The 14,047-nt window shown below is 35.9% G+C and overlaps 1 protein-coding gene across 3 annotated transcripts in view; it reads left to right on the top strand.

Annotated features, from left to right (window-relative positions):
• The window catches only part of LOC145668063 (piwi-like protein Siwi), a 219,683-nt gene that overhangs the window by 72,577 nt on the left and 133,059 nt on the right, over nucleotides 1–14,047 (top strand). For 2 of the 3 annotated variants that reach the window (XM_081735562.1, XM_081735561.1), the window contains exon 6: nucleotides 9,334–9,687. The exons of the other annotated variant lie outside the window; for it this stretch is intronic. In XM_081735562.1, coding sequence (XP_081591688.1) covers nucleotides 9,334–9,687 — 354 coding nt within the window. The remainder of the gene's footprint in view (nucleotides 1–9,333; nucleotides 9,688–14,047) is intronic. 3 annotated transcript variants of the gene reach the window in all.

Genomic DNA, 14,047 nt, shown 5'->3' with positions numbered 1-14,047 from the left:
TGAATGCTAAGGAGCACGTTTGGAATGCTATGAAGAAACGTCTAGCAGCACGTACACATGCACGAAGAACCAGATCATGCAGTAGTTGTCAACATCACTTGTAGAATAATGCAACTCCATAGCATAATTCATTACTAACTTTGTGAGTAGATGGGAACACGTTGCAGAGCATTGCATGACTGTCCATCATGATCACACGCCCTTTTAAGGACCATTTTACACATTCTATACTGTTAGGGCGTGGTAGTTACGAGTCGCAGTGCTTTCAGTGTGAATTATTGCCTCACTATGAAAGTGCCATTTTTCTCCTTTTAATCACGTGTTTCCGTTGTTTCCTGTATCATACTGTAGCCCTACTTTTTGAAGGGCATGGTGGCTCAGTGGTTGAGCGCTTACCTGGTACGTGGAGTCCCTGGTTCGATTCCCGGTCCGGCATTCATCATCATTCATTTGCCTTAATCATCAACTCCCTTAGCCTAAGAAGGGCATAACCGTGAAACGTTAAACTGAAAGATTTCATTTTGTAGCACTACTTTTTATGTATAGTTCAAATATCACCAATCTATTTCACACAGTATCTGAAACCAACTTTCGTCCTTAAGTTTCGTGCACCACTCGCGTTCCTCATCCTGTGTCTTTGATGTAGAATACATCTGAACTCGAATTCTCTTACGAAATTCCATTACCTCGTGTGGTCATCTTAGTGAAAGTCTCCACTCCCTTTTATTCCCTTCTAGATCAAGTACAATAAAAACGCTTAAACACATGAAAAATTTTAAATGAAAAATTCAAATACTGAATTTTATGTCTAATATTAAAGGATTCCGAGATACAAACATCTTGTTATAATAATTGCAACCCACACCTGTCTCTGCACTGGGTCAAATATAAAAGACCTGAAAACACATTTTAATTATTTTTAGAATGAAAAGTCCAAATACCGATTTTCATAGCTCCCTACTTAAGGGATGCCAACATATTCACATCATATAATAATTATTACCCCTTTTCGTTGTCTTCCCACTTATTCTCGTCTAGATAAAATATCAAAAAACGTTGAAGCACGTGTTTAAATATTTTAAAGGAAAAGTTGAGATACGAAGTTTTCTCTCTGTAATCTCAAAGAATTCTGAAATATGGACATCTTATTATAATAATTGCAACCTTCATCTCCCTTCCTTTTTTGCCTCGATTTCCTAGAAATGTTTCTTATGCACTGTTCAAATTTCAATTTTCTATCTTAAGCAATTTGGCGTAGGCGTTGATCAGTGTCAGTCAGTCAGGACTTTCACGAAAACGTTCATCAGATAGGGAGGGGAAGAAATAGAGAGAAAAGAAAACTTAAAGAATAGAGAAAAATATGAGAAACTGTCTTTCTGTAGTGTTTTTCAGTGACATATTACACTTGTAGTGTTGTAATTATGAAAACGCACTGTTACATAGATTTAATAGTTTTTTTTTTTTTTTTTTTTTTTTGAGTGCGTTTATTCATGTCTAGTTTAGCTAATGTCACAGAAGCATATTTTTCCATTTTTACGTACCTTTAGTTGGTTCTCGCAATTTGAAGCTTATAGTAAAGCAAAAATATTTTAGTTTGCTTCACTGCAAACTTCCTTGGTTCATGGAGTAAATTAAGGGTAAAGAGTTAACAGGGTGAAAAACGTGACAAAGGAAGGCATCAGAGAAACAATTAGGTACAAATGAATCCCATGACACGTCTACAAAATGGTAAGAGTCAGCAAAAGTACGTATAGTGTGTTATCGTACTGATTCTGCATTTACCAATAGATACGGTAAATGTTTTTCCAAGGCAAATATGTCTCTTAGGGAATATAAATGTATAATAGAAATTTCACTCTCAAGTTGGTGTTTTACAGTTTCTCATCATTCTTTCTTTCTTCACTAAGCATAGGAAACATATTTTGATAGGATCAGGCAGACTTGAATGAATGCCACATGTTTCCCCTTTTCATTGAATGACAGATTTTTTGGGGCCTGTCGTATTTGCTTAAGATTCAGCATTAAATACTCTTTGCTGAATAAGTGGCATTATAATTTCTCACTCTGTCCTAACCTGATTTGTAGTTCAATTTCTCTCAAATTATAAGATCATCATTTGTTTAGACGAGAATTTATTCGGTTTGCTTGTACATTTATCTACATCACATCAGTGGCGGCCGGTGGATTGTGGTTTCGGGTGTTGCAGTACGAACGATAAGAGACAGAAGATATAAAGTGGACTCATTGACTAATCAGCATAACTTTAGATGAAAATGCTGTGTGACATGTGAAATTAAATAAAATTGTTTCTAAAAAATTAAAAAAATTAAAAATCCAGAACATTTTATCCGATTAATCATCTTAATTAGTAAGTTCATTCTCTTCTCTTTGATTGGAGCAAATCTGTCTAATACATACTGGTTGAACTCTGGTATTCTTATTGTCAGGTCTTTTTCGATGGAAGGCATAACCAATGGTGACAACCTTTCTTGGGACATTCAATTCCTTGAAAGTGTCAATTCTTTTACATGTAGAAAAATATTTTTCGGCTTTTGCTGACGCCATAGGTACAGTTAATATTAATTTCAGAAGCTTTGTAGATTCACTAAATATTTTTTTTCTAGATTATTGCGAACGATTCATTTTAGCAAACTAAGTCCCTGACAGTGATCCGAATTCCTCTTCAGCGTTGACTGAAGAGAGTTCGTAACAGAGATTAGTGTTATAAAAAATGTCCATTGAACACACTTTATTCACAGTTTATCCAGGAAAATTTGAAATAAATTGGGGAAATGTATCTAGTGCAAACAACATTACTGCCATAAAACATTCTGTAAAGGACCCTGTGTAAGTTCTCGTCAAAAATAAAAGTTCTATTTGCCTCGCTTTTTTGCTGTATTCCTATAGATATAAAGGCAACTCCTCAGGAAAAAAATATTTCGACGACACTGATAACGATTTCAAGAAAGTAGAGCCGAAATACCGCAAATGTTTATAATGGAGTATATGGGAAACTACATGTTATATTCGGATTTTTGTAGGTACCGTCCACAAGTCTGAGATCAATGATTTTCACATATGATGTGCATCAGAGTACGGGACAAATAATAGGTAGAAACGAAAATGGTGTTACGTTTCCTTTGGCTGATACAGGGTGTTGAAATTGGGCACCATCTGGTAGCTTAATAGACTGTATGGGTGAGTATTTGATGGCTGGGAATTGTATTACGTACCATCAGCGCTTCCGAAATTCAGATCAAGATGATGTGGTGTTCCTCTCGAAGGCAGGGCTGTGACCCGAAGATTCCTGGGCAAGGTGAACCCACGATGGTTTGCCATTGCCTGCCATGAGATGATGACGTCCGAAGGATGGAACCTACAGTTGAACAAGGGATTCGGAATTCCTCTGTCCCCACCTGGAATCGAACCTGAAATTTCTTGAGTACAAGGCTAAGAGCTTATCCATTCATCCACCGGGGACATATTGTGACAAATAAGACCATTGTCATATTGTGATGTACAGCAGGGTAAGGGGCAAATAATAGTTGAAAACATCAGTGGCATTATGTTCTGTTTGACCGATCCGGACGTTTAAGGTTGTGTATATGCAAATATTCGCTTCATATTCGCTATCTGTCTGTTGCGAGGCCGCCTTAGTCGAGGGAAGTACAGTAGAAGCGTCATTGTGGAGGTGTTGATTTCTGTAGTAGCTTACCCGTTTTAGTGACTGCAAGTAGGTGGTGATCGATTCGTGTGTTGTGCCTACTTCATTGTTCTTGCAAGAAGTTGCAATTCCTGCATACTCTTGTTCAGTGACTTTTGTTGTTCTGTTTCGCGCGACATTTAAGCGAACTTTGTGGTTGTAACTATTTGGTGTTATTTTCTGGTAGGTTTCACCAATGTGGAAACGTGTAATGCGAAAGCCATATTATTCATTTCAAAACAATTTGGTGACGTGTGTGACAAATGGCTTCCGGTGGAAGCACGGATAAACAGCGGCAATGTTCCGTGTGCAAACTATGGTTTAGAGGGCAAAGAAAGCGCCCGGTGTGTGGAAGTGACTTCTTACAAGCGATTAGTTACATGCGTGGGAGCAAAGGTAAGTCATTCCAGTGCTTCGGTCCGTCAACAGTACTATGTACAACATGTTACATAAAGGCAAGTTCTTATGTGAGAAGTGTGCAGAAACAACCAGAAATGGGTAGTTAGGGATCGGATCTCAACGTTGAAGATACGTCAACTGTGCCTGTGCACATGAAGGTAAACCTCGCAGAAATTCCTGAAGAACAGTTAGTAGTGTTCACGGGATTGAACAGTGAACAGTTGATTGTGCTGTGCAGCTTCTGTGACACCTTACATAAGAGTAGTGTTACAAGCGTTGAAACCAGACTTGGCATGTTGTTAATGAAACTCAGGCATGATCTTTGTAATGACTTTCTGGGAGCCATATTTGGATATCCATGCCGCGGAAGTGTGTTGAAATCAGTCAGACAGGCTTTGATAAGGCAGTTTGTACCGTCCGTATTGGGCTCAAAGCATTTATCTTGTTCATTTCTTCTGAGCAAGGTTCCAGAGAGGTTCGATACGTCTATGCAATATATACCTTTCTTATTCTGCATCCGAAAAGACTATAAGTAATAACTGTCACCTATATAGATAGAACTATTGTTTTAAGAAAAGAGAGAGTACATGATGAGGCGTAAAATAAAATATTTAGCCTACATCAATCGTTTCTCTGTTAAACAAGTATAGTTCGTTAGGAAAGTCTACAAATGTTAGTCAAGTTTCGAAATTTTTGGGAGGTCCGGATCCGGTGGACCCTCCTCGTGGTTACGCCCCTGAACATTGCTAACTAGTCCCAAATTTAATGTGGTGTTCCCCATCATACAGTTTTATGTGTTAATTATCAAGAGTATAAAATATACTTATTTTATAAAAGAAATATGTATATAGTAAAATACTAGGCTATACCACAGAAAGAGGGGGCGATTTTACATACTGACTTATTAATATTTTAATCACAAATTACTGTGGAAGAAGCCTTTAGCTTTATCAATATAAGCTAAGAATTAACTTGTAAATGCGGGTCTACTTTCATTTGTTTTCTGTTCTACTAGATATTTTCTTTCTTATTTTGTAATTCTGCAATCACTTTTTTAATTGTCATTATATTGATTTGCTTCAGTATGGTCCTGTAATTTAAAAATATGAATGCATAAAAACAAATTCCAGAATGCATAAAAACAAACTAACAATTTGTTAATTGCTAGTGAAATAAAATTTAGAAATCTTATTTAGCGCGAGAAACCTTCTCGTTCACTGGAAACCGTGCTGTGTTGCAGAAGCACTGCAACGACCAGTCCTTTTAACTTCTGAGATAGGGGAAAGGAGACTTAACATTCGCTCCAATTCCCGCGCTGAAGGAATCTGGTCGTTGTATGCTCGCTGCAACACATTATAAATTAGAGACTCTGTGACGAATTATTTTTCGCTTTTTAAAATGGATTAACGAAACGGAAAGTTACAGAAGTAAAAAAATATGTTATTTAAAACGTATATATGCGTGTATTAAAAAGTATTTTTCTGTTCTTTACTACTATTGATAATAATATTTTTTTCTTGAAATACTTTGGTCGTTGCGCAACGCTGCAACACTAACATTAGCCGCCACTGCATCACATATATGGTCTTCCATTAAAATACATGTTGTAATGATACAACGTAATTTAATACAAGTTTAATACAAAAGAAAATGCAAAACGAGAGTCAAGACGATAACTTGGTATGTTTATCGCGAAATGTGGCACCTTACATCAATATCATAAAGAATAATTTATTTTATATTAGTAATTTTCTGGAATGGATTAGATAAGGAAGAATTATGCTGTAATATTACAATTGCATTTCAATAATTCGTAGAGAAGAGAGTCCTGATTACAAGAAACATACGTGACTGGTGCTATTGTCAATTGTTATGAATGCCACTTGCATCTTAAGCGTCCAACGAACATACTATGCTTTTGAAGTTCTTTATTTTGGACTTTCACTGACAAATGAAAATATGTACAAGGTTCGGAAACCAAAAGACATTAGCTCAAAAGTAGGAATTATTATAGGTTTAAATAAGCCGATGCTGTCTATTGGAACCATTTTCGGTTCCGGAAAGGAGAAGGAACCAGAGATGTTCTCGGCTTGATAAGAAGTATATCAGAAGCTCTCAACATAAAGGAAAAGTTGGGTTTCTGCTTCATCGACTAGCAAACACCTTTCGATCATGTCAATGGGACCAAACTTTTGAAAATACTTAACCCTTTTGAACCCATTCGGACCCAAGTGGCCAAAGTGGCACACACGGTTGTCACTTTTTAAATCCGCTATTGTGTGGACACTAATTAAAATACCGGGATAATATTTTTGGCTAAATATAGTTGGACCATAGTTTATCGTATTAGTTTCTTTTTCTTCTGGGTGTCAAATTTCAGCCTAAAGTTTAAAATTCGAAAATTTTCGAATTCTGATTTTTTTCCCTGTAGCTTCCTTCGTTGTAGAGATCTCCTTACGACTTCACAAGCAGATACCTCGGATGGATACCTAATTGTTGACATCACTTCGACGGGCCTGCGCACAGTGTTGGCAACTAGGGAAATTAAAATTTCCCTATTTTGGGTAGAAAATCTAGAAATTTTCGAAATTTGTTTTTATAAATCCGTACATATATGTACGAACGCAAATAAACTTACACCACTCGAACAAAATCAAAATAGATTGTTACAATTGGGTTATTAGGGAGCGCACGAAAAATTCGAATTTCGCGAAACCTTGATTTTTTTTTTTTTTTTTTTAACTTACTATTCTGTTTACCATAATCTATTCTTTTTAACTACAAGCTTCGTTTCTTAGATATCGACATAATACTTGTCGGATATACTAGTGGTGTACCAAAGTTTATTTTAAAATAGTCTGCATCTGTCTGGTAGCAGTGCTTCCAGCCACAGAAAACTTTAATTCACTATTTCGGGGAAAAAATTCGAAAAGTATCCCTTTTTCTTTCCTGTTAGCTACATGTCCCTCTTGTTGGCTACCTGGGAACAAATGTACAAATGTACCAGTATCTGAAAGCCTCGTCTTTGATCTACACAACGCACCATGGAAAGTTTTACTTGGATAATTAGAGGAAGTACAGTTGAGTTTCATAGTAAACCTTATTCTCTAAGTGGAATGATAATTGTGATTTTTTTAAAAATAGAATGAGATTTTTTAAATGACATACTTAGTGGGGTACCAAGATTTATTTTAAGATAGTTTGTCTCTGTCTGGTAGCAGTGTTTCCAGCCACGAAAAAATTAATTCCCGATTTTAGGTGAAAAATTCGGAAAATATTACACTTTTCCCTCTTGTTAACTAGATTGGAACAAACGTATCACTATCTGAAAGCCTCCTCTGTAGCCTACACAGCGCACCATAAAAAGTTTGAATAGGACAATTAGGGATGCTGACGACCCTGCATATCTGCTAATTTTTGTTTCTGAGGCGTGAAAAGTGTCAAAATTTCATGTGTATGATGACTGATTTTTTTTTCTCTTTGTATGGCAGCCAGCGATTTCAGGTTTTCACTGTACCTTGTCAGCACACCATAGCATTTTTGTAGGTGACTTGGAACCATGTGGCAACAGTAGTGCCAGCTACAGAAAATCTTGAAATTTTGTTAGGGATTTTTTTGAAATTTTCACCCACATTTCCGTCAACATTGTATTGTAATTTTCACCAAAAAATAGCAACATCCTTCTTCTTCTTCTTTTTTTTTTTTTTTGTACAAAAAGGGGGGCTCAACCATATCATTCAGGTCAATAGTTTTGAGCAATAAGTCACTAACTGAAAATGTAGAAAAACGCCAAAAATGACCTGAGTCCGAAAGGGTTAAAGGAATTGGGGTCAGCTGGAAAGACAGATAACTCATTCGCAACCTGTAATAGAGCAACGAGTGAAGTTGCGCTTGAATGAAGTAGAAACTAATAGTGAGGAGATTGGAAGAGGAGTCAAACAGGGATGTACTATCTCACCCCAATTATTCAACATTCACACTGAATGTTTAATGAAGGAAACATTAATGGGAGTTGGAGATTTCAAGATTGGAGGGGAGATTATTAACAAGGTTAGGTATGCGGATAACACGGTTATAACTAGAACCGAAGAAGCACTACAGGAGATAATGGATAAAATAGTTGACATTGGCAATAATACGAAATGGACATCAACATCGTAAAATCGAAAGTCACGAGAGGATCCCGTGGAAACACTCCCTTACGGATCCGAATAGAACAGAGAACTTGAATTGGCCGAGCAGTTCAAATATTTGGAAATCTTTTGACGAGAGACGCTTACTACACCAAAGAGATCAGGTGAAGAACTACAGTAGCCAAAGAGGCTCATTCAGCAAGAAAAGATCACTCCTAACTACCTAGGTACCAGACTTAACATTCGACTATGGAAGACCTAGTCAAGTGCTATATAGATGGAGTATTGCATTGTATGGTTCGGAGATTTGGATAGTACAAAGTTAGAGAAGAAATATTTAGAGACCTTTGAGAAGTGGTGTTGGAGGAAGATGGAGTAGATAAAATGAACAGAGATTGTGACAAACGAAGATGTTTTAAAACGGATAGGTGAGAAGATGATACTTTTAGCCAGCATCCTTCGCAGGATGGCTAATTGGATTGGACACATCTTGAGAAGAAAAATTCTTCTTTCTAACGCCATAGAAGAAAGATGAAAGTGAGGAGTAGGATGAAGAACAACACAACTGATCGATGATTTAAAAGCAGAAGGAAATATTGGGAATTAAACGAGGAAGCTGAAGGTCCAGAAACGAGGAGGGAACATTCCCAGATCCGAACCTAAGAAACAAATTAAAAACAATTCTCATTAGTCTCAGGACCTGCCAACAGGCAGAATACTTAATAATTATTATCATTATTACACAGGATTGCGAAAGAATATACGTAAAAAGAATTGTAGATAAATATTCCTAAGAGAAGAGACGTTGCCAGCAATAATGTCAGTAGTTTGAAAAAGCTAAGCCTTACCGAAAATAATAATTTTAACAAAAGATCTCTTTTTCTATGATCAGAATGCAGCTTTTATGTTAGCTTATAGGTTCGGGTTGTTTCCGTCCGTGGCGCAAGATACATAGATTCAACTTTTCAATACTTGTAGTTAGTACGTAAGCTTAATGTCATGATACTCGTATACTGGTTGCAGACTTGCGTCAGAATACTAAATAAGAGATTTCTCAGGATATAGCTGTTATTTGAGTTTTTCTGTTTATTTTTACAGCCAATGGAACTACTTTCTTCTAGAGAAGGAGATACTCCTGTAAAAATTAAAATAAAACTGGTGGGAGATGTTGCTGTTGGTGATTACCATTATTTACAGTTTTTTAATATTCTGATGAGAAAATGTTTAGGACATCTAGATCTCCAGTTAGTAGGAAGAAATTTTTTCGATGCCCATGCCAAAGTTGAAGTAAGAGAGTTTCGCCTTGAACTGTGGCCAGGATACGTCACCAGTATTCGCCAGCATGAGTCTTCTATCCTGATGTGTGCTGAGATTACTCATAAAGTCATGAGAAATGATACTGTTATTGACCTTCTGAAAGAATGTATTCGAGATAAACAACAAGACTATCAGGTAATTAAATGTTTAATTAGTATAGAGTACATGTTCCCAAGTATAGGAACTGTTTATACAGGTTGGGAATAAATGGGAAATGGACTTTACAAGCACGAGGGTGAATCAAGAAAGTAAATGCCCCTGTGGCGTAAAAAATGTATTAATGAACATATAACGTATTACAGATCGTAGCCTGTGTCCTCTACAGAAAAATACCGTTCAATGTAATCTCCATGATTTTGAATACATTTGCTCCATCGTCGAACCCAGTCGTCGAAACGATTTTGAAAAAAAAAAAAAAAAAAAAAAAAATAGAGGTTTGCTTCTTGACCTATGACTTCGGGGTGCACGGTGGCTCAGTGGTAGAGTGTTCACCTCTGGTGCTGGGTCTCTGGTTCGATCTCTTCTCGTACCAAGTGGGCTTTGTGGTGGACAAACATCGTGTTCGTGGGTTTTCTCGGGGTTCTCCAGTTTCCTGCCACTTTATTCATTTCACGGGTGTCTATCGGTCACGAATGTCACGAAAAGTCACGAAATCAGAAAACGGTCATGAAAGTTACGAAAAAGTCACGAAATTTAGCTTTTGGATCACTATTTTTTTTTTTTAACTGTATAAATGTAAGTACAGATTGGAAAATTTTGTTCTGTGAAACGTCAAAATTTACCACCAAAAATGTCTATGGCTGGCTTTAGACGCTACCAAATCGCAAGCAAAGTACGTTTCTATCGCATGGATGAAAATTCGGCCTAATTCGCACGCAAATTCACTCTTGAAAATGTTAGGAAATTTTGATTTGGTAAAGAAAAGGTCACGAAATTTCATTTTGGAATTTTAGTAGACACCCTGTTTCACCATTGCATTCATTTTAATCATCACCTCTCCGTTAGCCTAGCCGGCATAATCATGGGACGTAAAACTGAAAGATTTCACATCATTTGACCCATGACTTGAAAGTTGGTTTAACTTCATCAAAGTCATTTAATCTGTGATTTTGTGATATCCCAAGTCGGCAGTTATTCCTTGGACAAATCGGATCTTCACGAGCTCTTAGTAGATAAATGTTACTACTCGGTAAATGAGTTTTTTGAAGATAATGTATAAATGTTTTTTTCTTTTAATTATATTATGATTGTATAAGCTTATAAAAGTCATAGTTATGTATGTATTACTTTATCTGTAAGTTTTTTTATACCATATATGTAATTATTTTGTAATTTTGACAACTGTATGCGTGCTCGAGAATACTCTCATTTGTATGCAAAACAGGCAAATAAATAAATAAATAAATAAATAAATAAAAGCCATACGAGACGTTCAATGCATCAGCAACATTTCCGAACTGTAAGACGCTTGTCTCCTCGAATCAATTCATCAGCGCGTTCTCGATTTGCGTCTGTGATTGGTTATCAACCGGCCGCTTCTCAGTTGATCTGCAATTTTTGTTTCGTCGTTTCTAAACTTGCTCACCTAACACCGCACATTGTTGATGTCCATTACAGTGTTCCCATAAACAGTTTCCAAGCAATTATGGATTTCCTTAGGTAGACAATCTTCTTTTGCCAGAAATTCAATGATGATTCTGTCTTTTAGCTTCAGATCCATGGTTCTAATCAGTCAGTCTGAAAAAGAAAAGACTACATTAGTAGAGTAAGGTTATTTCTATAGTATCATGCGTAGATAGTTCAGTAGTTATAATAGAAACAAAATCATAGCGAAGAAGGCATTACTTTTTGATACACCCTCATAGTATATGTATTTATGTGACTATTTAGAGTGTGTGTGATATCGATAGAAGACGACACAAACAAGAATAAATACAGTCTACATCAGGAGAATAAGAACTCAGTTACTGTTGGTAACAAACCACATACCTTTTAGCGCCATAAAAATTCGTTTTTTTCGCCCTATTTGCCGGGATCGATGGTGGTGTAAGTCAACTACCGATTGAGTGCTTGCACAGTTGTCTCCGAGCTCTCGCAGGTGAAGGACAGCCGATTTCGTAAACTTCTGTTTTGTCTCTTGTACAAGTTGCGATGCAGCGCTCACTGAAACAAAGATGCGCGATCAAGTTTCTGTGTGAAACTCGTCAAGTCTGCAACCATCCTTGGCTTCCACAGTCTTCTTTTTTGTTTTCGTGTTTAAAATCCCCCACCCAATCCCCATGAAAGGATATTGTTACAGAATAATTGACGACGTGAAAGCAGCTTGTGAAATGGTTTTAAACGCACTTGCTGAACAGACTTTCCAGGATATCTTAGTAGATTGGAAATCCTGCTGCCAAAAATGTATCGACGTAGGAATTGTGAAGAATTTTTAATGCACGTGTATTTATCATTTTTATTATTATACTAGCAGAATACTCATTTTTCACACAGAGAGAATATCTTTCATTTTGGATATAAAGGGGTGAATTTAGATGTAAACGGCATCGGAAGTATCACTGTTCGTCTCAGCGACCCTTGAAAACTATAGATTCGACACTAATATCGGTTATTTCCGATCATTTTTGTATATGTCTCCTGCCCCCTCTCCCAAGTTGCGGAGCTGAATTTAGATTGAAAAATCATCGGAAGTGCCGCTGTTCATCTCATCGACCCCGGAAACTGATTCGACACTCATATCGGTAATTTTCGATCATTTCTAAATATCTCCCTCTATGTTGTACCGTCAAAGTAAATAGATGAAAACCATCCCAGGCCCGTACCTCATCTATATTAAAAATTTGATCGAGATCGGTCGGGTAGTTCAAGAGTTAGTAAATTTTATTTTATATATATATATATATATATATATATATATATATATATATATATATATATATATATATATATATATATATATATATATATATATATATATATATCGGCCCTTTTCCTACGCTGCACAGTCAAAGTGAAATGATAAAAAAAAACATACCAGGCCCAAATTTGATCTGTGTTGAAAATTTGGAGATCAGTCGGGTGGTTCAAGAGGTATGAAGTCACAAACATAGTCACATTCATATATATATATATATATTCATACTTGTAGATTTGGTGACCAGACTTGTATGTGTTATCTTTGGACAACATTATATTTAAGTTCAAGAGTTAATCGTAATTTTGGGCTATATCTCATTAACTGTGCTGTGTATTGTCTTGCCAGTCATATTGAAAAGATAGATGATATCGGCTTCACCTGAATAGGTTATACGATTATCGTACAGCATCAATTTTTAGATTACAAAAATAAAAGTTTTTCCGTTTCCTAGAGAACTATACATGAGTTTTTGCACTGACACTAGACATTTTGTTCAGCTCAGTGAAATCTATCTATTGGTATATGTCTTAACTTTTTACATTTTTTCTCGTTAAATGCTGTTAATATTGCAGGATTACTAAGTGAATATGATACGGTACTTACCTAGTAGTACTTTACTTCGTTGTACTATAAAAGCCGCTCTTAACTTTTAGATCTCTATACCCAACTATAGTTCCATATAATTATCAATCTCCTCAAGATGAACCAAATGCGGTAATGATCGATTTAACTCGTTTAAAAACTAACTTCTCTTACACAAGCGCTGGCCACTTTCCTATTATTCGCCAACTTTGAATGAACCTGAAAAGACAAATCTGCGTTAAGTTTAAATTGTTCCCAGTTTTGCTAATTTATATTCATCATTTCCACATCAACAGGTAAACAAATGAATTAATGTTATTTACAACATTCTGTCAACGTCTTCACGAACAGGAAAAATACATATAAACCTTCAAATATTGAAAGCTCTATCCATTTTAACGTTTTTTTTTTTTTTTTTCCTCAAGAAGTGAAGTTCAGCACAATTTCTGGAGTGAGGATTTAATTTACTTTTACTCTCATATTAAGGGTTTCAAAAATCCTACCTACGTGTTACCAGTTTAGCAGTGAGTAGAGCATCGAAATTATTTTATTTTATTTTTATTTTTTATTAGAAGTAAAAAAATCCACGATTAAATACGGAGAATAGAAATTTTAATAAAGGTTGGGGCACCTGATAACAAAAATCATTTTAGAGTCAGTACTTATTTAATTGATTTTCAAAATACATACAAATATTCACCATAAAATAAAATTATGTGCAAATGTAAATACTTAATATAGCTGGACAGCAGTGACTCTGAGATGCTAAATTTCTGGAACTTAGAAACTAATTCAACGCCCTGTTGGCGTTTATTTACAACAATTAACCGAGAATGAATCATTTCTAGATATTGGTTTCGTTATTTGACTATGTCAAGTTTATTGGATTATATTTAGTTAAAAATTTAACTAACCGAGTGATCAAATTATTCTTGTCAGTCTATAAGAAGTTCGCGACTATGTTATAAGAAGTTTCTTTGACTTCTACAAATAGCG

This window comes from Thermobia domestica, chromosome 13 (genome assembly GCF_964235325.1).
Source record: "Thermobia domestica chromosome 13, izTheDome1.hap1.1, whole genome shotgun sequence".
Classification (NCBI taxonomy): Eukaryota; Metazoa; Arthropoda; class Insecta; order Zygentoma; family Lepismatidae; genus Thermobia; species Thermobia domestica.
This window is presented reverse-complemented; position numbering and strand designations above follow the sequence as displayed.